The 26875-nt window shown below is 48.8% G+C and overlaps 2 protein-coding genes across 4 annotated transcripts in view; one reads left to right on the forward strand and one right to left on the reverse strand.

Moving 5' to 3' along the window:
• The first annotated feature begins 1713 nt into the window (after window positions 1–1713).
• RCCD1 (RCC1 domain containing 1) lies at window positions 1714–12862 on the forward strand. Of its 2 annotated transcripts, none has more exons than XM_060755455.2 (7): window positions 1714–2149; window positions 6031–6187; window positions 6353–6474; window positions 8402–8509; window positions 8599–8733; window positions 10304–10333; window positions 11435–12862. In XM_060755455.2, the coding sequence occupies exons 1-7, from the start codon at window positions 1753–1755 to the stop codon at window positions 11614–11616; spliced, it is 1131 nt and encodes a 376-aa protein (XP_060611438.2). In that variant the 5' UTR covers window positions 1714–1752; the 3' UTR covers window positions 11617–12862. The 2 variants fall into 2 exon arrangements, with proteins under 2 accessions (XP_060611438.2, XP_060611437.2); XM_060755454.2 differs by having other exon boundaries at window positions 1717–2149; window positions 8587–8733.
• The window catches only part of PRC1 (protein regulator of cytokinesis 1), a 32370-nt gene continuing 17203 nt past the window's right edge, over window positions 11709–26875 (reverse strand). The window contains exons 13-14 of one of the 2 annotated variants that reach the window (XM_067471363.1): window positions 14814–14913; window positions 11709–12585 (exon numbers count right to left, since the gene is read on the reverse strand). In XM_067471363.1, coding sequence (XP_067327464.1) covers window positions 12557–12585; window positions 14814–14913 — 129 coding nt within the window. In that variant the 3' untranslated portion in view covers window positions 11709–12556. Of the gene's footprint in view, window positions 12586–14736; window positions 14914–26875 lie in introns of both variants that reach the window. The other variant, XM_067471362.1, reaches the window with a different exon arrangement.

Genomic DNA, 26875 nt, shown 5'->3' on the forward strand with positions numbered 1-26875 from the left:
GGGTTCTGTGTGGGAAGTTTGCCCCAATTCTGTTGTTTGCGGTGTTCAGAATGCTCTTTGATTGTAGGTGAACTGTGAATCCCCAGTGACTACAACTCCCAAATGTCAAGGTCTATTTCCCCCAAACTCCATCTGTGTTCACATTTGGGCGTATTGAGTGCTTGTGCCAAGTTTGGTCCAGATCCATCATTGTTTGAGTCCACAGTGCTCTCTGGATGTAGATGAACTACAACTCCCAAACTCAAGGTCAATGCCCACCAAACCCTTCCAGTCTTTTCTGTTGGTCATGGGAGTTCTGCGTGCCAAGTTTGGTTCAATTCCATCGTTGGTGGGGTTCAGAATGCTCTTTGATTGTAGGTGAACTATAAATCCCAGCAACTACAACTCCCAAATGACAAAATCATAATTTTTTGAGTGATGGCCACTCCTTGTGTTGTGAGACGTTTTGTTGCCAAATTTGGTGTGATTTCGTTCATTGGTTCTTTTTGTTTTTAAGGTACTCATTATGCACAGAGCATTTATATATAGATACTAGCTTTACCTGCCACGCATTGCTGTGGCCAACCTTCTCTCCCTCTTTCTCTCCTTCTTTCAGTCCTTCCTTAATTTCCTTTTCTTCTTTCCTTTCTTCCTTCTCTACCTGTTTACTTCCTTCCTTAGCTTTTTGCTCCCATCCTTCCTTCTCTTTATTTCTTTCCTTCCCTCTCTCTTTCTCTCCTTCTTTCTCTTCTTCCTTTGCTCCGTCTTTCCTCCCTTCCCTTTTTCTTTCCTTCTCTCCTCCTTCCTTCTCTTCCCCTTTCCTTCCTCCTCCCTTTTTATTTTCCTTCCTCTTTCTCTCCTTTTTCCCCTCTCTATCTCTTTCCTTCCTTCCTTCGCTCTTGACTTCCAGTCTTCCTTTCCTTTCTTTCTTTTCTTCCCTCCCTTTCTCTTCTTCCTTCGCTTTTTTCCCTCTCTTCCCCTTTCTTTTCCTCCGTCCTTCCTTTCTCCCTTCTTTCCCATCCTACTTCTCTGTATTCTTTCTTTCCTACCTTTCTTCTTTCATATACCTTCTCAGCTTCCCTCGTTCCTTCCTTTCTTTCCTTGCTTCCTTTCTCCGTTCGCGCAGCATCCTGGCCCCCAGCAAGCAGGCCGCGTTCTAGAACTACAGTTCCCAGAGTGCATTGCGTGTGTACTTCCTCCCCTGGGCACTGCGCATACTCAGTTGGTTTTTGTAATTGTGAGCTTGTTGAAATGTTGTTTGGAATTTTGATGAGTGTTGTGCATACCTTGTGGGTTGAGGTATGTGCACGGCAAATTTGGTGAGTTTTCGTTGCGGAGTTTTCGCGTTTTGGTGTCCCATTGAACACCCTTTCCATTTTTATATAGATAGATAGATAATGTTTACATATTACTTGTAAGCTGCTCTGAGTCCCCTTCAGGGTGAGAAGGGCGGCATATAGATAATAAATAACTAAATTAGGAAATAATAACATTTATCACCCAGGTACAACAATCCTAGTCTTCCATACTGTCATTATTATGGATTTGTGGGCAAGGTTTCCTCCTCTGAAGTCATTTAGGGACCGCCCCCTTTGGGTGAGCGAAGCCCCGCCCAGGGGGCGTGCCACATAGTAGGCCACGCCCCCATCCCAATCTTCAAGTGCGGCTCACTTCCGCCTTTGAGGAAGCCCCGCCCAGAAAGAATACGTCATGCAGTAGGCTCCGCCCAGAGAGAGTGCGTCACGCAGTGGCCCCGCCCCCACTTCCGGCAAGATGGCGGCCCCCTGGAAGGGTGCGTGGTTCCGCTTTGGGTTCGGCTGGGAAGCGTGGCAAGGCCCGGAGGCGACGCTGGAACCGCAGCCGCTGCGGGAGGAGGAAGAAGGGGCCGTGCTTCGCGTGAGGCCCGGGTGGAGCCTGGTGGCCCTTACCGCCGCGGAGGGTTCGGTGGAGCTGCGCGGATTCGGCGGCGGCGCCTCACTCCAGCTCCCGGGCGACTGCGTGGCGGCACTTCCGGGAGAGGGCCACGTGGTGTTGGCGCGCAAGGCGGCCCTGGAGGCGTGGGCCGTGAGGGGAGCCGGGAAGGGGCGCCGCCTGGAGCTGGACCCGCAATGGAGGAGGCCCCTCGCGCCCACAGAAGCCCTAGGCCTTGCCCGCCAGGAACGCCAAGGCGGTGAGGAGGGAGGGGAAGGGGAACCCCGAGGGCATCCAGCCCGGCCCCATCACAGAATCAAAGAGTTGGAAGAGACCTCATGGGCCATCCAGTCCAACCCCATTCTGCCAAGAAGCAGGAACATTGCATTCAAATCACCCCTGACAGATGGCCATCCAGCCTCTGTTTAAAAGCTTCCAAAGAAGGAGCCTCCACCACACTCCGGGGCAGAGAGTTCCACTGCTGAACGGCTCTCACAGTCAGGAAGTTCTTCCTCGAGTTCAGATGTAATCTCCTTTCTTGTAGTTTGAAGCCATTGTTCCGCGTCCTAGTCTCCAAGGAAGCAGAAAACAAGCTTGCTCCCTCCTCCCTGTGGCTTCCTCTCACATATGTATACATGGCTATCATATCTCCTCTCAGCCTTCTCTTCTTCAGGCTGAACATGCCCAGCTCCTTAAGCCGCTCTTCATAGGGCTTGTTCTCCAGACCTTTTATCATTTTAGTCGCCCTCCTCTGGACACATTCCAGCCTGTCAATATCTCTCTTGAATTGTGGTGCCCAGAATTGGACACAATATTCCAGGTGTGGTCTAACCAAAGCAGAATAGAGCATGGGTAGCATTACTTCCTTAGATCTAGACACTATACTCCTATTGATGCAGGTCAAAATCCCATTGACTTTTTTTGTCGCCACATCACATTGTTGGCTCATGTTTAACTTGTCCACGAGGACTCCAAGATCTTTTTCACACGTACTGCTCTCGAGCCAGGCATTGTCACCCATTCTGTATCTTTGCATTTCGTTTTTCCTGCCAAAGTGGAGTATCTTGCATTTGTCACTGTTGAATTCAGAGCCCTCCCTCTCGCCAGCCCCTGCTTTATTTGTCGTGTCAGGACAACCAGTCAAATTATATTACATTTCTAACAAAACAAAGCAAACAAACAGACAAAATACAAAATTTGTGAGTTTGGTAATTGATTAGATGTCCTTTGACCAGTATCTGGCCACTTGGAGTACTTCTGGTGTTGCTGCAAGAAGGTCCTCCATGGTGCATGTGGCTGGGCTCAGGTTGCATTGCAGCAGGTGGTCAGTGGTTTGCTCTTCTCCGCACTCGCATGTCGTGGATTCCACTTTGTAGCCCCATTGCTGAAGGTTGGCTCTGCATCTCGTGGTGCCAGAGCGCAGTCTGTTCAGCACCTTCCAAGTCGCCCAGTCCTTTGTGTGCCCAGGGGGGAGTCTCTCATTTGGTATCAGCCATTGGTTGAGGTGCTGGGTTTGAGCCTGCCACTTTTGGACTCTCGCTTGCTGAGGTGTTCCAGCGAGTGTCTCTGTAGATCTTAGAAAACTATGTCTAGATTTAAGTCATTGGCGTGCTGGCTGATACCCAAACGGGATGAGCTGGAGACGTCACTGCCTTGGTCCTTTCACTATTGACTGCTACTTCCTGGTGGATTTCAGGTGGTGCAATAATGGCTAGACAGTGTAATTTCTCCAGTGGTGTAGGGCGCAGACACCCTGTGATAATGTGGCATGTCTCATTAAGAGCCACATCCACTGTTTTAGTGTGGTGAGATGTGTTCCACACTGGGCATGCATACTCAGCAGCAGAATAGCTCAGTGCAAGGGCAGATGTCTTCACTGTATCTGGTTGTGATCCCCAGGTTGTGCCAGTCAGCTTTCGTATGATATTGTTTCTAGCACCCACTTTTTGCTTGATGTTCAGGCAGTGCTTCTTGTAGGTAAGAGCACGGTCCAGAGTGACTCCCAGGTATTTGGGTGCGCTGCAATGCTCCAGTGGGATTCCTTCCCAGGTGATCTTCAAAGCTCGGGATGTTTCTCTGTTCTTGAGATGAAAGGCACAGAAGCGAAGAAGAAGCCCCTGCTGAAGAATAATAATAATAATACAATCCTACAGTGGGAAGGGATCCCCAAAGGTCATCCAGTCCAACCTCCTGCCTTCATGCAGGAAGAGCACCATTAAAGCCCTCCCAACAGATGGCCCTCCAGTCTAGCTCCCTCCTGGCAGGAAAGAAGGCACAATCAAAGCCCTCCCGACAAATCGCCGTCCAGCTTTTTTTTTTTTTTTGGTCGTGTCAGGAGCGACTTGAGAAACTGCAAGTCGCTTCTGGTGTGAGAGAATTGGCTGTCTGCAAGGACGTTGCCCAGGGGACATTGCCCGGATGATTTGATGCCCAGCTGCTGAAGCATCATGATAATAATAGGATCCCAGAGTTGGAAAGGGCCCCCAAAGGCCATCGAGTCTAGCTCCATTCTGCTGGGGAGGAAGGCACCATCAAAGCACTCCCTGCAGGTGGCCGTCCAGCCCCTGAATAATAATAATAATAATAATAATAATGATGATGATGATGATGATGATGATGGGATCTTCATGCATTATTCGCCAATACATCACCCAGTCCTAGACACTTGGGAAGTGTCCGATGTGTGATCTAATTCAACAGCCAGCAGAGTGTCTGCTGTGGACACATCTTGTTGTGTTTCAAGTAATAATAAAAGTTGGAAGGGTCCCCCAAAGGCCATCCAGTCTAGCCTCCTGCCAGAAAGTAAGGCACCATCAAAGCCTTCCCAACATGCCTATGCCTGCCTCCTGCTTAATAATAATAATAATAATAGGATCCTCAGAGTTGGAAGGTATCCCCAAAGGCCATCCAGTCCAACCTCCTTCCGCCAGGAAGGTAGGCACCATCAAAGCCCTCCCTGTAGATGGCAGTCCAGCCCCTGAATAATAATAATAATAGAAGTTGGAAGGGCTCCCCAAAGGCCATGCAGTCCAGCCCCTTTCTGCCAGAAAGGAAGACACCATCAAAGCCCTCCCAGCAGTTCTATGCCTGCCTCCTGCTTAATAATAATAATAGGATCCTCAGAGTTGGAAGGAATCCCCAGAGGCCATCCAGTGCAGCCTCCTCCTGCCTTCATGCAGGCAAAACACAGTCAAATCCCTCCCTGCAGATGGCCATCCAGCCCCTGAATACTACTACTACTACTACTACTACTAATAATAATAATAATAATAGAAACCTCAGAGTTGGAAGGGATCCCCAGAGGCCATGCAGTCCAGCCTCCTGCCTTCATGCAGGAAAAGCACCATCAAAGCTCTCACTTCAAATGGCTGTCCAGCCCCTGCTTAATAATAATAATCCTAGAGTTGAAGGGACCCTTCCGCCAGAAAGGAAGGTACTACCAAAGTCCTCCCGACAGATGGACATCCAATCCCTGCTTCAAGGCCTCCAGAGACTCCACTGGACCCATATTCTGGGGCTGAGCAGACCATAAGGATGCTTCCTGATCTTTAGACAGAATGTTTTTTCTCCCATTTAGACCCATGGCTCCATTGGGTCCCAGTCTCTGGAGCAGCAGAAATCAACCCTTGCCCCTTTCTCTTCAATATGAAAACCTTTTGAATATTCAGACCTGGCTCTGTGTCCCCTTCTCTCAGCCTCCATGTCTCCAAACTAAACGTCCCCAGCTCCCAAAGCCACTTCTTAGAGGGAGTCAATGAATATTATTAATATGTTTGTTTATGCCCCATTTTTTTCTCTCCACAAAGATACTGAAAGTTGCTTACATTAAAAGCTTTGCGATAAGGTTTAAAATCTACAAATATACAAACATTAAAATAGGGTTGAGTATTATTGATATTTAAAAAATCAGTTAAAATTTATCAAAACATATTCAGTCCCATTGGCCTCCTTGGCTGCTGCATCACAGTGTTGGTTCATGGTCAGCTTGGGGCCCACTAAAACCCCTTGATCCCTTCCATATGTAATAATGCCTTAGAGTCAAGTGTCACCCGCCTTACATTTTTTTCTTTCCCGAGGTGGGGTGGTGGTGGTGGTCTTCTCTTGCACTGCCCCTCCACCTCTCTCTCTGTCTCTTCACAGGTGGGCTGCCTCTGGTCCCCGGGGGCTTCGTGGTGCCACGACCACCCTTCTTCCACTCGCTTCCAGCCTCCCTTCGTGCTCGGCACCTGGTCTTGGGCCACGAACACGTGCTGCTCCTGGATGAGGCCGGGACCCTCTTCTCCTGGGGCAGCGGGAGGTGAGTAGCCACACAGGAAGGAAGGAGAAGAGAGGAGGGAAGGAGGAAGGGAAGAAGGAAGGAAGGAAGGAGAGAAGGGATAAGAAAATGGAGGAAGGAGAGAAGGAAGAAAGGAGGGACACATACTGCCTCCTGCTGACCCTTGCTCTCGTCTGTGCATGGCAGGCATGGTCAGCTGGGCCACGGGGACCTGGAAAGCCGGCTGGAGCCCCAGGTGGTGGAGGCCCTTCAGGGAGTGGCCCTAAAGGAAGTGGCGGCCGGAGGATGGCACTCAGCTGCCGTCAGTGGTAAGCAGACACTTTTCCAATGCTTGGGATGAGGGGTCCTTGCAGAGACTTCGGCGTGGCTGTCATGCCCCCTCTCTGACCCTTTGGGTGTCTCTTCCGACTTGTTTTGGCCTCTTCAGCAGCCGCATTGTTGACCTCTTGGCTCACACTCAAGACTCCTCCTGGGTCCCTTTCTCGGGTGAGGGTCACCCTCCGGAGGCCTTGGCCCGAGGCAGCGCTCCCCCAGGAGACGCCTAGGTCCCTTTCCTGTAGTCAAGCCAGAAGCCAGATGTCCATATTCTAAGCTCTGCCATCTTTAGGGTTCTATTATTATTAATTACCCTAGCCATCCCCTGCCACACGTTGCTGTGGCCTAGTGTGTGTATATATATTTGTATATATGTGTGTTTGTGTGTATGTGGTTTTGCGTTAGTGTATTTTTATTTATTTTTTTGACTTTTTAAGTATCTTTTGCTGTGTTTTCAGTGTTTTTATGAATGATTGCCACTCGTTGGCCTGATAGGTGTATGATGTCCAAACTTGGTGTCAATTCATCCAATGGTTTTTGAGTTATGCTAATCCCACAAACTAACATTACATTTTTATTTATATAGACTTGTTACATGTACTTAACACTAGGTGGCAGCAAAGTGCAATGTAATGAAAAACTGACCATAGAAGCCTATGTGCTTGCAATATAAGATTGAACACTATGTGTCGCTAAAGGGCAATGCAATGAATAGCTAGACGCAGAAAACTATGAGCTTGCAATATAAAACAGAGCACTAGGTGGCACCAAAGAATTCTATTATCATTACTATTATTCCATGTATTATTATTATTATTATTATTATTAACTTTATTTGTACCCCACTAATATCTCCCGAAGGACTCGATGCGGCTTACAAAGGCCAAGGCCTCAATAAAAACAACAGCATAACAATACACATAACATTATAAAGCAAATCAAAACGTTAAGCAATAACAGTAAACAATAAAAGCAATACACCATAACACAATAAAACTACATAAAACTACATAACAACACCACAAAGCTGGTGGCGCAGCAGGTTAAACCACTGAACTTGCTGACCGAAAAGTAGGCAGTTCAAATCCTGGGAGCGGGGTGAGCTCCTGCTGTTAGCCCCTAGCAGTTTGAAAACATGCAAATGTGAGTAGATCAATAGGTACTGCTTCTGTGGGAAGGTAACCGCGCTCCATGCAATCCTACTGGCTACATGACCTTAGAGGTGTCTACGGACAACGCTGGCTCTTCAACTTACAAATGGAGATGAGCACCACCCCCCAGACATGATTAGACTTAATGTCAGGGGAAATCTTTACCTTTACTTATACTGCCATATAATCCAGTTCAAAGCAGATAATCTGGTGCTCCATGCAGCACTCCAGGCTGTCATGCTGGCCACATGGCTTAGAAATGGAGATGAGCACCCCCCCCCCCCACCCCCCAGACACGGCTAGACTTAATGTCAGGGGAAACCATTACCTTTACATAACAACATAGCACACATGCACATTAGGTCCAAGTCTCTGGAGTTCATCTCTGAATATTGGGCTCTTCCCAAGGCTAGGATATTAGAGATGTTATTATCATTATTATTATTGTCATTGTTATTATTCTTTTCTTTTTTTTTTAGCATAGAATCCTAGAGTTGGAAGAGACCTCATGGGCCATCGAGTCCAACCCTATTCTGCCAAGAAGCAGGAATATTGCATTCAAAGCACCCCTGACAGATGGCCATCCAGTTATATTCCACACAGGGCATGCGTATTCAGCAGCAGAGTAGCCAAACACAAGGGCAGATGCCTTCACTGTGTCTGGTTGTGACCCCCAGGTTGTTCCCATCAGCTTTCATATGATATTCTTTGTCTTTCCCCGTTTGCATTCATTCTAGTGACCCCCCTCTCCCTTTGTTTCCTTCCCCAGAGGCAGGCGACTTGTACCTCTGGGGCTGGAATGAGTCTGGCCAGCTGGGCCTGCCCTCCAAGGCCGCGGCCGTGAGCCAAGGGGCTGCAAGGGACACAGATAGCACAGGTGAAAAGGGGGCGTAGATCCAGGCCAACCCCCCTCCCCATAAGCCCTCTCTAAGGAGGTTCTCACAGTAACGGCAGGACTCTCTTCAGGGGATGCGCAGCCACGGGGGCCCCCTGGAGCAGACTTCATCTCCATCCAGGCCTTCCCGGCACTGCTTGACCTGCCCCAGGAAGCGGAGGCCCTGAAGGCCGGCTGCGGATCCAGGCACACGGCCGTCGTGACACGTAAGAGGGGTCCTCTTCCTGCTCTTTGGACTTCTTTGCTGGCCATTCTTCCTCTGCCCCAGATTTTGCTCCAGTCACCTTTCAGAACCTTGGGCTGTTCCGTTTTCAGACTGTTTGGCCATGTTCTTGCAGCATTTTCTCCTGATATTTCGCCTGCATCTGTGGATGGCATCTTCAGAGGTTCTGATGGTAATACCTGTGGAATGTCCAGGGTGGGAGAAAGAGGTAGTATTGGAAAACCCCAGAATCAAGAGAGTGACTAATTCACGCCACCCAGACACACAAGAGGTCTCTAGGAAGCAAGCAATCAAGAGCCAGTGAGCAACACCCAGGCTAAGGATGTCTCCAGGTAGCAAACAATTAATAGAATCATAGAGCTGGAAGAGACGTCATGGGCCATCCAGTCCAACCCCCTGCCAAGAAGCAGGAAAATCTCATTCAAAGCACCCCCGACAGATGGCCATCCAGCCTCTGTTTAAAAGCCTCCATAGAAGGAGCCTCCACCACACTCCGGGGCAGAGGGTTCCACAGCTGAACAGCTCTCACAGTCAGGAAGTTCTTCCTCATGTTCAGTTGGAATTTCCTTTTTGTATTTTGAAGCCATTACTCAGTGTCCTAGTCTCCAGGGCAGCAGAAAACAAGCTTGCTTCCTCCTCCCTATGACTTCCTCTCACTTATTTATACATGGCTATCATGTCTCTTCTCAGCCTTCTCTTCTTCAGGCTAAACATGCCCAGCTCTTTAAGCCTCTCCTCATAGGGCTTGTTCTCCAGACCCTTGATCATATTAGCCGCCCTTCTGTGGACACATTCCAGTTTGTCAATTCAAAGGGAACCAAGGTTAGGCTACTTCTATAATAATAATAATGTCTCCAGGCAGCAAGCAATCAAGGGCCAATGAACACCACCCAGGCTAAGGATATCTCCAGGCAGCAAACAATTCAAAGAGAAAAAGACCAGGCTACTTCGATGCAGATGCCCTCACTAATTGACTATGTCATCTTCATGGTCACATGGATCCCACTCAACACAAAAATCTAGCTTGCTAATTGCACCCTTTATTCCAATCAGTGGTTCCTTCTCCCACCCTGGACATTCCCCAGATCTTTATACACCACTTTCACCAGATGCAGGTGAAACATCAGGAGAAAATGCTGCTAGAACACATTTGCCATACAGCCCAGAACACCCCAGTGATTCCGGTCATGAAAACTTTCGACTGTACATTTTCAGAGCTTTGCCTGATGATGTTGGCTTGTATCTCCCATGAGCAACTCAGCCCAGGCCCATTTCCCGCAAGAATAAGAGCCCAATGCAGGACGGACAGATGCCCGTGTCCTCCCTTCTGCTTGACATTTCAGCTTGGGAGGCTTCAGCAGAGGGCTCGCCTGTAGTTCTGGGTGTTCTGGCTGCAACAGATTTAAAATTTCTGGGAGAGAAATTCTGGGGTTTTTTAAGGAAGTCTTCAAGGAAGCCCTTCCCTTTCCAAGATGGCCGTCTCTTTTGGGGTCAGTTGGGGCTGGCTGCGGATGCTGGGCCCTCTCCTCACCTCTTTCTCCTCTGCCTTTCAGGGACAGGCGAGCTGTACACCTGGGGATGGGGTAAGTCAGTAGTTTTGAAATTAACTGAATCTTTTAATACCAGTGTTATTAAGGAGGCTGTCCAGACCTTGAACCGGTGCTTGGCTGCTGTGTCAGATTGGATGAGGGCTAACAATTTGAAATTGAATCCAGACAGGACAGAGGTCCTCCCGGTCAGTTGAAAGGCTGAACAGGGCATAGGGTTACAGGGCGTTTTGGATGGGGCTACACTCCCCCTAAAGACGCAGGTTCGCAGCTTGGGAGTGATCCTGGATTCATCGCTGAGCCTGCAACCCCAGGTTTCGGCGGTGGCCAGGGGAGCTTTTGCACAGTTAAAGCTTGTGCGCCAGCTGTGCCCGTACCTTGGGAAGTCGGATCTGGCCACGGTGGTCCACGCTCTGGTTACATCCCGAATAGATTACTGCAATGCGCTCTACGTGGGGCTGCCTTTGAAGACTGTTCGGAAGCTTCAGTTAGTTCAATGGGCGGCAGCCAGATTACTAACTGGGGTGCCATACAGGGAGCATACCCCCCCCCCCGTTGTGCCAGCTCCACAGGTTGCCGGTCCATCTCCGAGCCCAATTCAAAGTGCTGGATTTGACCTATAAAGCTCTATATGGTTCTGGCCCAGCTTCCTTGTCCGAACACATCCACCCCTCCGTCCCACCTCGTAATCTAAGATAATCTGGGGAGGCCCTGCTCTCGCTCCCATCAACTGCACAGATGTATCTGGCGGGGACGAGAGACAGGGCCTACTTGGCTGTGGCCCCCTGCCTATGGAACACACTACCAAATGAGGTAAGATCCGCTCCCTCCCTCCTGGCTTTTACACCCCACAGTCCTAGACACTTGGGAAGTGTCCGACATATGATCCAATTCAACAGCCAGCAGAGTGTCTGCTGTGAACTCATCTTGTTGTGTTTCAAATTATTATTATTATTATTATTATTTATTATGCTGATAGTAAACACCACAATTTTGGAAGCTGCTCTGAGTCCCCTTTGAGACGAGATAGTGGGGTAAAAATACAGTAAATAAATAAATGTTTTAATGTTTACATGTTTATAGATCTTAAAACTGCATTGGGGTAACAATAATAAAAAGGGCCATCCCTCTCTGCAGGTCAGTATGGGCAGCTGGGCCATGGGGACACAGCCAGCTCGGACCAGCCGAGGAGAGTGGATCGCTTTATGGAGTGGGGCCTTTCCGTGTTGGACGTCACCTGCGGGCCGTGGGCCACCTTCGTTCGGGTCAGGAGGCCAGAAGAGGACCAGGGGCTGTCCGGAGCAGAGGCCGAGCACTGACTGGTCCAGGAGCTGCCTGGCCCAAGGACCCTGGATATCACTAGAGCAAAAAGGACCCATTTTTATTTACAGAGACATGAATACAGGAAACATAATATATATTTATTTATTTATATTTTTTTGATGAACAGAGCCATCTCAGTATATTTTTACGAAGAGCAAAATCGTGAAGGGAAAAACAGGAGTCGAATACTCATTCCTTGTAGGAAATCACTTCCTTTTTGGCCAGCAGGATGTCGGCAAAGAAGCAAGCTCCCCTGCCAAAGCAAATAAAAGGGGGGGGGGGCTAAATTGCTATTTATAGCAGCAGCTAAACAAAAACTGGAACGTGCGTTTGCAGAAATAAATAATACAGGACTGTAGTGAAACCAAGGTGCAAATTTAGCCATGATAAATGGTTCCGGGACCCCCTTGACGCCCGCCTCCTTTTCCCCCAAGCGAAAGAGGGAGGCTTGGTCTTCCTTGCCCTTTGCCAGCTTCCATTCCTAAGCAGCCTTTCCCTCCTCATCCAAGCAGGAGCCCTTTTCCCTCCCCTTGTTTTGGCTGCTTCTAAGGCCAGCCTACCTTGGAAAGGGCCGATGCCTGGGAGGAGAAAGGTGATGGTCCCGGGGCTCACGCTCCCCTCGATCCCTATCTACTGCTGACTGGCAGGAAAGAGCTTGCCATGCAAGGGTATAGATTGCCCCCCATCCCCATTTTTTCCTCTTTAATTCTCTTTAAAATACAATTCTACAAAAAATGTTCATTTCATTCCATTAAAACAACAGTTAAAAGTGGCCCTGGCCCCACCATGGATGAAGCCCATGGAGAGAGAACCAGGGGTGGGCCGGTAACTCGCGCCCCATGAACCAGGAGGAGGCTGAGAAGCAGGCGGGCAAAAGGGGATCCCCTTCAGCTCTCCAGGTTCGAAGCTGTGGAGTTCAGGACGCGGGAGCCCAGCTCAGATTTGGAGGCCTTTGAAAGTCCGTGCTGCAGAAAGAGAAGGAGAGAGGAAGGCCAGGTTGGGTTGGGGCAGCAACAGGCATTTATAACTTTATTGTTGGGACGACAACTTCCATCCCTTTTCATTACATTATGTGACTCAATTTGCGCTCCTGGGTTATAAGTGTCATTTCCTAAGGTTCTATAATTTTAAAAACATAGAAAAAGTTTATTAAACTGTAAACACATCATTTTTGTCGAATAAACATCTTGCAGTGCATTTTGCTCTAAAATTTCCAATAAATATATCATCGGGTTGCTGTAAGTTTTCTGGGATGTATGGCCATGTTCTAGAAGCATTCTCTAGGGAAGTCATGCTACCCCTCTATTCTGCTTTGGTTAGACCACATCTGGAATATTGTGTCCAATTCTGGGCACCACAATTGAAGAGAGATATTGACAAGCTGGAATGTGTGCGGAGAAGGGCGACTAAAATGTTCAAGGGTCTGGAGAACAAGACCTATGAGGAGCGGCTTAAAGAGCTGGGCATGTTTAGCCTGAAGAAGAGAAGTCTGAGAGGAGACATGATAGCCATGTATAAATATGTGAAAGGAAGCCACAGGGAGGAGGGAGCAAGTTTGTTTTCTGCTTCCCTGGAGACTAGGACGCGAAACAAATGGCTTCAAACTACAAGAAAGGAGATTCCATCTGAACATTAGGAAGAACTTCCTGACTGTGAGAGCCGTTCAGCAGTGGAACTCTCTGCTCCAGAGTGTGGTGGAGGCTCCTTCTTTGGAAGCTTTTAAGCAGAGGCTGGATGGCTATCTGTCAGGGGTGATTTGAATGCAATATTCCTGCTTCTTGGCAGGGGGTTGGACTGGATGGGCCATGAGGTCTCTTCCAACTCTTTGATTCTATGATTCTCCTGATGTTTCGCTCACATCTATGGTAGGATTCCCCCCAGGCAAGAAGCAGCCAAGCCTTGAAGCTGCAAGGCTATTCAATGCTAATCAAGGTGATCAATTGCCACATTCGCACTTGCCTCAAACAGACAGTTATTTCAACAGAAAGGAAAAAACCATGAACATGAAAAAAATAATATGGCTACCAGTATTTAAAAACTCTAAAAGTAAATAAAGTGCAACACTCAAAAAACAGAAGAATTCCAGGCAAGAATCGGTCAGGGCCAGCTAGCACCTCTCAACAAAGGATCCCCCAGGCAGCAACCAGCCAGGCTTTGAAGCTGCAAGGCCATCCAGTGCTAATTAAGATGGCCAATTACAGCATTCACACTTGTCTCCAACAGACAAAGAGTTCTTTCTCCCACCCTGGACATTACTCCACAGATATATAAACCTCACTTGCCTGGTTTCCAACAGATCTCACAACCTCTGACGATGACTGCCACAGATGTGGGCGAATTGTCAGGAGAGAATGCTTCTGGAACATGGTCATACAGCCCAGAAAACTCACAGCAACTTAGTGATTCTGGCCATGAAAGCCTTCGACAGCAAATATCTCATCGTCAAGTCTCAACCAATTCAACCAAGTTTCTGGCAGCCACAAAACCAACAAGGTTTCTGGAGTAGAACAACTACTTTCAAAGTAAGTACCTCACAATTAAACAGGAAAGAACACTTTCAAACCAGGGACATTTTCCCCCAAATTTTGTTACATAGCGTTTATCCATGGTGGACAGGGGATGATGGGAATTGCAGCCCTTGTGGCTCTGCGGTTGAGCAAAGATTAAAGGTCATTTTAGAGTCGGGCATCCTCGCCACAAGCCTTGCATTTACAATCAAACCCCACTCCTGACTCAACCAAGAAATGGCAGCCTTCCAGATGTCACTGTATTCAAGTTTGCACCAGCCTCAGTCATGATGTCTAATAATGAGAAATGTGAGAAATGCAGGAATTGGGAGTGCAACATCTGGAGAATGGCCACATACAATGACAAGGAGGTCTTGCCTTTAACACAAGTGCCTTCTTAGGGCAGTGGTTTTCAACCTGTGGGTCCCCAGATGTTTTGGCCTTCAACTCCCAGAAATCTTAGTAGCTGTTAAACTGGCGGATCTCTGGGAGTTGTAGGCCAAAACATTTGGGGTCCCACAGGTTGAGAACCACTATGCTAGAGGCTTAGGTGCTGTTTTTCCCCCCAAGCAGCAGCTGGGGAGAGAGGGAGAGAAGAGGGGGGATTACCGCAAACTCGGAATAGGTGCTGGTGACAGAATTTGCTCTGTTGGTGAGCTGGAGTGAGGGCGCGGGGAAGCACCCACCGCTCAGCGCTGTCCCGTTGAGCTGGGAGATGTTCTCCTTGTTCTCCAGGTGTCTGTAACGGGGGGTCTTACTGGCCGAAGGGATGGGCGTCCGGATGGGCTGCGGGGAAGGAGAGAGAAGGGGAGCACAAGGGCAGGTGAGTAAAGGGGCTGCAGGTAGGGAAAGTATGGGTTGCTTACCTGTAACTGTAGTTTCCTGAGTGGTCACCTGTAAATTCGCACATATGGTATTTCCTGCACCGACAGTTTGGAATCTTCTACAAAACTTCTACAAAACTTTTAGACGGTAGCCCTGCCCACTCTCCCCATAGAGTATATAGCCAGTGGGAGAGGTTACTGCTTCAGTTCCTTTCATCCGCTGCCGCCATTGCAGAAGCTAAAGAATCTTTCTCTCATTTGACTAGCGTTTCTGGACTGCATGAATTTCTTTGCTTCAATTATTATTATTTTTATTTTATTGTTGTTATTACCTTTATATTTTGTGGTTACGGTATGTTGACCACCACTTTCTTTCCAAAGTGTCCCTGTTGTGAGGGGAAAAGCTGCCTGATGTTGGCTGCGCTGTGTCTGTGGTGCCTGGGGAGAGGCCTTGGGGATATGATTATGCACCGCCTAAAAGTGTCTAATAAGTTTTCTAGAAGATTCCGAACTGTCTGCGCAGGCACAGGAAATACCATATGTGCGATTCACAGGGAACACGATGGGAAAATAGAAAATTGCCCATCAAAAGGAAAGTTCAGACAAAGTCTTGCATGCACTGTGGAGCAGAAGGGAGCAAGAAACCAAAAGGAGGGGAGAGTTCAAGCCTAGGGAAAAGTTCAAACTAAAAAAATACAAAAAGGCACAAAAACACTGCTAAGACAACACTAATGAGAGGCACCAGAGGATGACAATGGGGAAAGAGAAGTGTGAGTGAAATGAGAGGTTGCTTACCTGTAACCGTAGTTTCCCTAGTGTTGTGCTGTGAATTCGCACTAATGGTACTCTCTCTGCGCATGCGCAGTCTCATCCGGAATCTTCAGTTGAAATTTAAAAGAAAAAGCGGTTGGCCCCGCGCACACTCCCCAAGATAGCATAAATAGCCCGCGGCAGGCCAACCGCCTCCAGATCTCTTCCGCCGCCAAAGCAGCCAGAAGGAGGAGGCATGACAAACTGCGGGGAGGATGGGCGAGGCCGTGCGAATTCACAGCACAACACTAGGGAAACTACGGTTACAGGTAAGCAACCTCTCATTTTCCCTACGTGTCTGTGCTGTGAATGCGCACTAATGGTATAAGACTAGCGAGCTACCCACCTTGGATGGCGGGAGTCATGCCACCGCAGAAAAAAGCACTGCTCGACCGAACGCCGCATCCTTCTTCGCCATCAAATCAAGCTTATAATGTGAAACAAAAGTCAGCGGCGTCGACCATGTGGCAGCTCGACAAATGGCGTCCAAGGGCACACCCTTCCAAAATGCTGCCGTAGTAGATACTGCTCTTGTGGAATGTCCTTTCACGGCAGATGGAATCTCACGTCCAGATTTTTGGTAAGCCAACTTGATTGCAGAAACTATCCATGAGGATAGACGCTGCGATGACACAGGAGAACCGCAAGAGTCTTTCCTATACTTCACAAATAACTTAGGAGTTTTTCTTATGTCTTTAGTTCTACTAAGGTAGAACGCCAACGCCCTTCGGACATCAAGCAAATGGAGACTACGCTCCAAAGGGGAGTCTGGGTTCTGGAAGAAGGATGGCAAAATAATCTCCTGTGACATATGAAAATGTGATGTTACCTTGGGAAGAAAGGCAATGTCTGTACGGAGCACTACCTTATCCCTGTGGAACCGGAGATATGGTTCATCTGATCTAAGTGCGCAAAGTTCGCTAACGCGCCGAGCCGACGTTATTGCCACCAGAAAGGAAGTTTTCCAGGAAAGATGAGAGATATCACACGTGGCCATAGGCTCGTAAGGCGCACTTTGAAGAGATGATAGCACGATCTCCAAACTCCATGAGGGAATAACAGGGGCAACTGCTGGTTTGACATTCCCGTAGCCTTTGAGGAAAAGTTTAATTAAATATTCCTCAAAAAGGGAGGGCAGTCCTTCTTTCCTTCTGTACCATGAGATGGCTGCGAGGTAACACTTTAATGATGAGATAGACAAACCTAAGTCAGATAATGAAATCAAAAAGTCTAACACTACTGAAACTGGAGCTCTAACAGGGTCGCAGCCCCTACTTAACATATACTTTGTGTAACGAGCCCACTTATAAACATAAGAACGTTTAGTAGACGGTTTTTGTGCCGCATCTAAAATAGCCCTAACTGGACTAGACAAACCTAAGGTAAAATCTAATGATCTGGGGCAATCCTCCAGGCAGTGAGCCTCAGCACGTGAACGTCCGGGTAGCAAACCTTTCCGTCCTGTAAGGTCAGGAGGTCCGTCCTGCTCGACAGACGTCTGTACCTCCCGTTGGACATTCCGAGAAGAACTGAGAAATATGGGTTGCTTACCTGTAAACATAGTTTCCCGAGTGGTAGCCTGTATTCACACCATTGGCCAACGGCAACTCAAGCTATTTCATAAAAAGAAAGGATAGAGGCATGACTACCTCTTTTAAAAAGTGCATTTTGTGCCCAAACAAGATTCCAGACAACGATGCCCACACGGAGTGTGTTGGTGTGAATAACAGGCCTACCACGCGGGGAAACCATGGTTGACGAGGCCACCATGGTGTCACTAGAATACAGTTCCCTCTGTCCCTACTTAACTTCGAAAGGACCTTCGCCAACAGGGGAAACGGAGGAAACGCGTAAAGGAAATCTCCTGACCACTTGAGAAGGAATGCATCCCCCAGACATCCCTGTGCTAGATTGGCTCTTCTGCGTGCACAGAAGAGGGGACATTTCGCGTTCTCCCTCGACGCGAACAGGTCTATTTTCGGGACCCCCCAGATCCCAAAGATCATATTGAGTTCCTCTTGACTGAGAGACCACTCGTGGCTCGAAATGGGTGTCCTGCTTAGCGTGTCCGCCAAAACATTCTCCTCCCCTGGGAGGTGAACGGCCATCAGATGGATCTCTCTCGCTATGCACCAGTCCCAGATACGCATTGTCAGTCTTGACAGAGTCTGGGACCGTGTTCCTCCTTGCTTGTTTATATAGAACATTGTCGTAGTGTTGTCCGTTATCACCTGCACTACCTCGCCCAACAATTCCATCTCGAAAGATTTTAGTGCCTTTTCCACTGCTAGCAGTTCCAGTACGTTTATATGGAACTTGGCCTCCTCTGGAGTCCAAAGACCTCGGGCAGTGAGACCATTGAAATGCGCTCCCCACCCTCTTAATGACGAATCCGTCGTGACAACTTTCGACGGTTCGGGAGGCTGAAAAGGCAGGCCTACAGTAACATTGGTCGGTTCTGTCCACCACAATAGGGAGGTCCGCACTTCCTCTGGCACGCGAAACCGCACATGGGGGTCGTCTAGGCCAGGACGGAACACTGACAGGAACCAGTTCTGGATGGTTCTGAAACGCAAGCGGGCATATGGCGTGACCGCTGTTGTAGAGGCCATATGCCCCAGTAGTACTTGAATTGTCTTTGCCGACACTTCCCCTGAACATAGGGCTTGCACAACCAGGGACTTGAGTGACTCGAAACGCTCCTCCGGTAGAAACGCCTTCTGGTAAGTTGAATCCAAGACGGCTCCAATAAACTGAATTCTGCGGGCAGGTACTAGATGGGACTTTTCCCTGTTCACCACAAGACCTATAGACTGGAGAAGAGAGAGAACTGTGTCAACATGTACACGCAGGCGGTCACATGAGCTCGCTACTAACAGCCAGTCATCTATATACGGATAAACCGTAATGCCCCTAGTCCTGAGGTGGGCAGCGACCACCGCCATGCATTTTGTGAAGACTCTAGGAGCCGTAGTAAGGCCGAATGGCAAGACGTTAAAATTAAAGGCCCTTTCTCCAACCATGAAAGCAAGATATTTCCTGTGGTGTTCAGCTATGGAAATGTGAAAATATGCGTCCTTTAAATCAATTGATGCGAACCAATCATCTTTATTTAAAAAGAGAAGGATCATAGGGAGAGAAATCATACGAAACTTTCTCGAATCAATATACATGTTCACTCCCCTCAGATCTAGTATTGGACGCAAACCTCCACCTTTCTTGGTTACTAAAAAATAACGAGAAAAATAACACCTGTTGAACATTGAAGAATGAACGCGCGAAATCGCGCCCTTACTCAATAACTTCTCAATCTCTTCCAGCAGTGCTGGGGATTCGGGAGTAACTTTTAACTGTCCCAACGGGGGCCGAGATTTAAATTCTATTGAATAACCATACTCAACAATTTTGAGGACCCAACTATCGGTCGTTATTGCGGCCCAAGACCGTGCAAACGGCCTAAGTCTATCCTTAAATAGAAAACACTCAACTAGTTCTGAAGGCTCAGGCTGAAAAGAGCCTAACTGTTGCGGGACTGAAACAGATGGATCGTCAAAGACGACGCCTGGGATTTCCCGCAGACTTAACCTTATTCTGGCTATATGGTTGGTACCTAGGCTTTGCACCAAAGCTCTGCCTACGGTTATATTGAAACTTTGTCGAAGCATTCCGATTGTTCTGAGTTGCACTGTATCCACTATAATTGGACTTACGATAAAAGGGGGCTGATTGCTGCCAACGAGGCTTCTGCTGGCCACCTGGCTGCCAAGAGTAAGAATATGGATAGGGATATTTGGCCGCCTGCATAACCTCACGTGAATGCTTAATTTTCTCATCCGTTGCTGGATCAAAAAGACCTTCCTCATGCATTGGAAGGTCTTCTGCCAACAACCTACTCTCCTCTGATAACGAAGAAGCACGCAACCACGCATGACGACGTATGGCTGTGGCCGTGGCGAGGAGTTTTCCAGAAGTCTCAGCCATATGTTTGGCAAAAGTTTTTTGAAATTTGGAAAGAATAAGGGCTTCTTCTTGATAAGCCTTAGGAAGACGGCGGTCTTCAGCAGGCAGGAGATGAATAAAAGGTAGGACTTTGTTCCAGAGAAAACTCTGGTATCCGCTCATAAAGGTGGCGTAATGAGCCATCCTAGCGAATAACCCCGCAGCTATATGCACTTTCTTCCCGAGGGAATCAATCTTTTTGCCTTCCTTGTCTGGTGGTGACACAGAAAATTTTTTAGGCCTTCTAGACCTAGCTGCTTCCGCCACTACCGTATTAGGAGCAGTGGGGCGGGCAATCCAATTTGCTGATGAAAGGTCTACTTTGTAGAAAAGGTCAACCCGCTTAGGAATTGCTGGGGCAATTGACGGGGAAATGTGAGGGACCTTTGTCAACTTAAGCAAATATGGCAATGTTGGGAGTAGTGTGGGAGAGGAAGTGTCTTGTTCCTCAGGAGTAAACATATGATCTTCTACAGTAGAAACAGGTTTGGGAGCAGGAATGCTTAATGCAGTTATCATTCTCCCAATCATTTGCACAAATTTATTAAAGTCATCCAGACGGTCCCCATTAGGCTCCTTATCATTGTCTATATTAGGGGCCTCCATCATCTCCACAGAAGCATCTGAGTCAACAATGTCAGTTGGATGGTGATCCTCACAGACAGATGGCAACGGTGTGCCCCTTTGGGAATAATAACATCCCTGGCGCTCATCTCTCATGCACCCAGGGATTGTCTCTTGTTCTGTTAATTGTCTGTCAAGTCTATAGTCCTCATTACGACACCTAGGAGGACGTAAATTCTTTTGAGTAGGAGGCATAGGTGGTGGTGGTCCACAATAGATTAATCTCCCTTGAGGTGTGATTTCATAAAATCCTGGGTGAGGGAGGGGAAGCTCTCTATCATTCCGACGGGAAAGCCTTGAAGAGGAGGCTTTCTTCACTTTCTTAGCACGTGCTTGCCTGCGCATCCTAGCAGAGCAGGATGAATCAGAGCAGGAGCTGGACGATGAAGAAGAGGAGGAGGAGGAGTCACTGGAACTGGATCGATCCTGACGCCTTCTCTTGCCCTTGCTCCTACGGGATGGAGCGCGAGCACGGCGCCGACTCGGGGCCCCAGCGCCTGGCATCCCCGATGTGGAAGGCTGCGCGGAGCTCGCGCGGTGCCGATTCAAATCCCCAGCACTCGCGCCAGCTGATAGGAGGAGCCTTTCATAGGCTGCTTACCTTGGCTCCTCCTCTGAGGCAGACCCTTGGGCAGTGGGAGGAGCCGGTGCCGAGAGCGTCGGCATCGGCGGCGTGACGCTGGTCTCCTCCCGCGCACGCGCGGGGCGTGCTGCAGCCGATCTCGGCTCTCTTTCACTTTCAATATCCTCCTGTGCTCGCACGAGGCGAGCGGAGGCTCCTGCCGGCTCCTCTGCATTGGTAAAGCCACGTGGAGGAGTCTCTTCTCCCCTCTCAGCTAAATGGGCCAGCTGAGGGGCTGCGGCCATGGATCCTGCCGCTTGCGTAGGGAGCCTTGCCGAGGTGGATTTGCCCTCGACATTCTTCATTTTTTTTGCTTTCTTCGCCGGCTTCGTTTGGGACGTCAGCCCAGGTAAGCTTTTATCCTTTGGCTCAGTAGATTTTATCACCGGAAGAAGTGCCCTTTCATAAAGGGCAGCCTTCAAACGAATTTCTCTATTCTTTCTTGTTTGCGGGGTGAAGGACTTGCAAATGGAGCAGGCCTGAGACAAATGTCCTTCACCCAAGCAGGCGATGCACAGCGAATGTGCATCATTATCTGGGTAATTACTCTGGCAGGCAGAGCAACGTTTAAAGCCCTTTGTAAGGGACATCCTAACAATAATATGTTTAATAAAACCGCTCTGAACGGTAGGAAGATCCGGGCTTGCTGCTGTAAGGCGCGGATGAAGAGATCTGGAGGCGGTTGGCCTGCCGCGGGCTATTTATGCTATCTTGGGGAGTGTGCGCGGAGGCATCCGCTTTTTCTTTTAAATTTCAACTGAAGATTCCGGATGAGACTGCGCATGCGCAGAGAGAGTACCATTAGTGCGCATTCACAGCACAGACACGTAGGGAAAATAGCCTATGTGTGCATGCTCAAAGTATGCTACAAGATTTGACTATAATCTAAGCTGTCTTTAATTTCCTTTGTTGTTCCACCCGTCAGGAAGACTTGGCCAAATAAACCTGTTGAACGATCTCCTTGCTTCTAGTGTCTGATTGGATACAGACCCTCGAAGTTTTGGGACTAAAAGGACATGGCAGCGAGCTGCAAAAGGAGGTGCTGCTCCCTCTCTGCAATGGGCAGAATTGGGACCCAGAGGCTTACCTGATAAATGAGAGGTTGCTTACCTGTAACCGTAGTTTCCCTAGTGGTATGCTGTGAATGCGCACTATTGGTATCTCTCTGCGCATGCGCAGCATAGCTCGGAATTTTTCAGTTAAAGATTTAAAAAGGATGGCGGTTGGCCCCGCGCACACTCCCCAAGGCACTATAAATAGCCCGCGGAAGGCTAACCGCCTCAGTTCTCTTCAGCCGCCAAAAACAGCTCAAAGAGGAGGCATGACAACTGCGGGGAGGATGGGCGGGGCCGTGCGGATTCACAGCATACCACTAGGGAAACTACGGTTACAGGTAAGCAACCTCTCATTTTCCCTGCGTGGCTATGCTGTGAATGCGCACTATTGGTAGCAGACTAGCAAGCTACTCACTGTGGCTGGTGGGCGTCATGCCACCGCAGAAAAAAGCACTGCTCGACCAAAGGAAGCATCTTTCTTCGATGTCAGGTCAAGCTTGTAGTGTGTCACGAAGGTTATGGGTGTCGACCACGTTGCTGCACGGCAGATTACATCTAGTGGCACACCCTTCAGAAAAGCCGAAGACGCAGACTGCGCCCTAGTCGAATGTCCTTTTACTCCATGCGGGACCTCCCGTCCCGACCTCTGATACGCCAACCTGATAACAGAAACAATCCAAGCAGACAGGCGTTGTGGTGTTACGGGAAGCCCCACAGAGTCTTGGCGATACTTTATGAATAGTCTCGGTGTTTTCCTTATGTCCTTAGTCCGATCAAGGTAAAAGGCAATGGCCCGGCGTACATCCAACTTATGGAGCCTTCGTTCCAGAGGGGAGGATGGCTCCTGGAAGAAGGCTGGCAACACAAGTTCCTGGGACATGTGAAAGTTAGAAGTCACCTTGGGCAAGAAAGAAATGTCCGTTCGAAGCACAACTTTGTCCTTATGAATGCGGAGGTAAGGAGGGTCCGCTCTGAGCGCACATAACTCGCTCACCCGTCTGGCCGATGTAATGGCAACTAGGAACGAAACCTTCCAAGTCAAATGAGAGATGCTGCATGTAGCCATTGGTTCATATGGAGGACCCTGCAGAGAATCTAGTACCAACTCCAGACTCCAAGCAGGGGCAACAGGGTTGACCGGAGGCCTCATGTTCCCCATCCCTTTCAGGAAAAGCTTGACATAGTAATCCGTGAAAAGAGATGGGAGACCATGCTTTCTCCTAAACCACGACACAGCAGCCAGATAACATTTCACTGATGACAAGGCGAATCCTGAGTCTAAAAGAGAGCCAAGGAACTCCAACACCTCAGAAATCGGGGCTGTAACTGGGTCATTTCCCCTTGATGTCACGAACTCCCTGAAGCGCCTCACCTTGTACGTGTAAGAACGCCTAGTGGATGGTTTATGAGCCGCTTCCAGCACCTCCCTGACTTTCTCAGATACTTGGGTGACTAATCCGTGGGTAGTATTCTCCACGCTGTCAACTTTAAGGTGTGGACATCGGGGTATAGAACTTCGCCGTTCTGTGCTGTTAGGAGATCTACCCTGCCCGGCAGACGCCTGAACACGCCCCGTGACATCTCTAGAAGTGCTGCAAACCATGGTTGCCGGGGCCACCATGGCGCGACTAGAATGCAGTGACTCCTGTCTCTTCGCAACTTCGTAATCACTTTGAGGAGTAGGGGAAAAGGGGGAAAGGCATACAGGTAAACCCCCGACCACTTTAAGAGGAAGGCATCCCCCAGACAGCCCTGATCGTAATTGGGCCTCTTGCGCGCACAATACTGGGGGCATTTCGCGTTCTCGTTGGAAGCAAACAAGTCTATCTCTGGTGTTCCCCACATATTGTAAATGAGATTCAAAGCGTCCTGGTTGAGGGACCACTCGTAGATTGTCAGAGGAGACCTGCTGAGCATGTCGGCTAGCACATTCTCCTCCCCTGGCAGGTGAACAGCTATCAGGTAAATGTCCCTGGCCACGCACCACTCCCAGATGCGTATTGTCTGTTCTAGCAGTGGTTGAGATCTTGTGCCTCCCTGCTTGTTTATATAGTACATTGTGGTAGTGTTGTCCGTTACCACCTGAACTACCTGGCCCAACAGTGCATTTTCGAAGGATTTCAGGGCCTTCTCCACCGCCATGAGCTCTAACACATTTATGTGGAAAACTGCCTCTTCGGGCGACCATATCCCCTGGGCTGTTATGCCCTTGAAATGCGCCCCCCAACCATGCATGGAGGAATCGGTGGTAACGACCCTTGATGGCTCGGGGAGCTGGAAGGGGTGGCCTGCTAGGACATTGGAAGGGTTTGTCCACCAAGTGAGGGACTCTTTGACCATCAGTGGCATCTCCAATTTTGCATTGGGCTTGTCCACTCCTGGGCTGTGGACTGACAAGAACCAGGCCTGCAGTGGTCTTAGCCGAAGTCTGGCATACAGCGTGACGGAAGTCATCGACGCCATATGGCCGAGCAGAGCCTGCACTGTCTTCACCGTCACCCGCTTCGCCTGGATAACTGGAGCTATCATGGCTTGCAGTGCCGCAAAGCGGTCCTCCGGCAAAAAGGCCCGTTGGTGCTCTGAGTCCAACACTGCTCCGATAAACTGGATTCTGCGGCACGGCAGGAGATTTGACTTCTCTGCATTCATTACCAGGCCTAGAGTCTGGAGAAGAGAGAGAGTCGTATTGATATGCATTCTCAATCTCTCGCGAGTATTTCCCACCAACAGCCAGTCATCTATGTATGGATAGATAGTCACACCCTGGGTTCGCAGGTAGGCAGCAATCACAGCCATACATTTTGTAAATACTCTAGGGGCTGTCGTTAACCCAAAAGGGAGGACGTTAAAACAGAAGGCCCTCCTGCCAACGATGAAGGAAAGGTATTTCCTGTGGTGTTCTGCCATTGATATGTGGAAATAAGCATCCTTTAAATCAATAGTGGCAAACCAGGCATCTTTATTAAGCAGTGGAAGAATCAAAGACAAAGACACCATGCGAAACCTCTGCGAAAAAATAAACTTATTAACTTCCCTCAAATCAAGAATAGGCCGTAGGCCCCCTCCCCGCTTTTTAATCAAAAAATATCTAGAGAAAAAACAATTTGGAAGATCACTAGGGTCAAGCGAGGATATAGCCCCTTTCTCCAACAACTTAGAAACTTCCTCCAGCAAGGGTGGAGACTCCGGGGTGAACTTTAAATTGCCCAACGGGGGCAATGTTACAAACTCCATTGCATAACCTTCACTAATAACACGAAGAACCCACTTATCAGTGGTTATTGAACTCCAAACGTGACTAAACGGCCTCAGCCTGTCAAAGAACATAACTGGTTGTTGAGGGGGCGTGGCCGACGAAGCTCCTGATCTAGACACAGGTGAGTCCCTCTGAATCTCAGTTACAATGGGAACATCAAAGACGACGCTTTTGATTCCCTCCATTCCTAGCCTTACTGTTATAGGGCTGGTATCTTGCCTTGGCATTGTAGTTCTGTCTCCTATTGGGTTGGAATTTATTGTTTGAATTCTTAAACCCCGTACTACTAGCATAACCACCAAAATAACCTTTACGGTAAGTGCTTGTTGGCTGTTGCCAACGCTGCCTCTGTTGATAAGCAGGCTGCCACGGGTAATCATATTTGGCCGCCTGTAGAACCTCCCTTGAATGTTTTATCTTTTCGTCTGTAGAGGGGTCAAACAGTCCCTCCTCTGTCATTGGGAGGTCCTCAGCCAAGGAACGGCTGTCCTCTGATAACGAGGAGGCCCGAAGCCAGGCATGACGTCGGATAGCAGTTGCAGTGGCCAGCAGTTTGCCCGCTGATTCCGCCATATGTTTTCCAATGTCCTTTTGGAACTTTGAGAGGGGTATAGCCTCATTTACAAATGCCCGAGGTAACCTTCTCTCCTCTAATGGTAACTTATCTATATATGGAGCCATCTTGTTCCACAAAAAACTTTGGTACCCACTAAGATAAGTTACATAGTGTGCTATTCTGGTGAACAATCCTGCCGCTATGTGAACCTTTTTCCCCAATGAATCTACTTTTCTGCCTTCCTTATCTGGTGGGGAGACCGTGTACTTCTTAGGCTTCTTAGACTTAGCCGCCTCCGCAACTACGGTATTGGGGGCAGAGGGGCGTGCTATCCACTTTGCGGCTGACAAATCAACTTTATAAAGAATGTCCACCCTTCTAGGAATGGCGGTGACAATAGAAGGGGACATATCAGGGATCTTTGTCAATTTCAACAAATAAGGTAACGTGGGGAGCACAGTAGACATTGGAGTGTCCTGCTCCTCCGAGGGAAACATTGGGTCCTCCACTGCTGCTGATGGCCTTGGGATTACAATGTCTAAGGCAGTTATCATTCTGCCAATCAATTGCATAAATTTATTATAGTCATCAGAACGGGTCACAGGGTGCTCTATATCCCTTTCCTCCCTTGAAGCTTCATCAGCCTCTTCAGAAGCTTCTGAATCAGCAGCATTGTCTGTAATAAAAGCCTCGCCTTGAAAGCGCTCTGATAAGTCCATATGTCCAGACTGCGTGCTTCTGTGCGGACGCCTTTCCCTGTTAACTGGCATAAGGCGGTGATCTGTAGCCTCTGCATTCGGTGCAGGATGCTTAGTGTTACGCTGGTCCACAGGAGGTGGGTGGACGTTCTCCCCGATGAACACTATTCCTCCATTGGGAGTCACTTGATAAAATCCTGCCTGCGGGGGGGGGGGTAGTCAGCTCTTCCCCCTCGCCCTCTGTAATGTGATGATCTTGAAGAAGCCACTGAAAAAGCTCTCTCTAATCGAGCGCGTCGACGCT

Source organism: Anolis sagrei, chromosome 9 (assembly GCF_037176765.1).
Source record: "Anolis sagrei isolate rAnoSag1 chromosome 9, rAnoSag1.mat, whole genome shotgun sequence".
NCBI lineage: Eukaryota > Metazoa > Chordata > Lepidosauria > Squamata > Dactyloidae > Anolis > Anolis sagrei.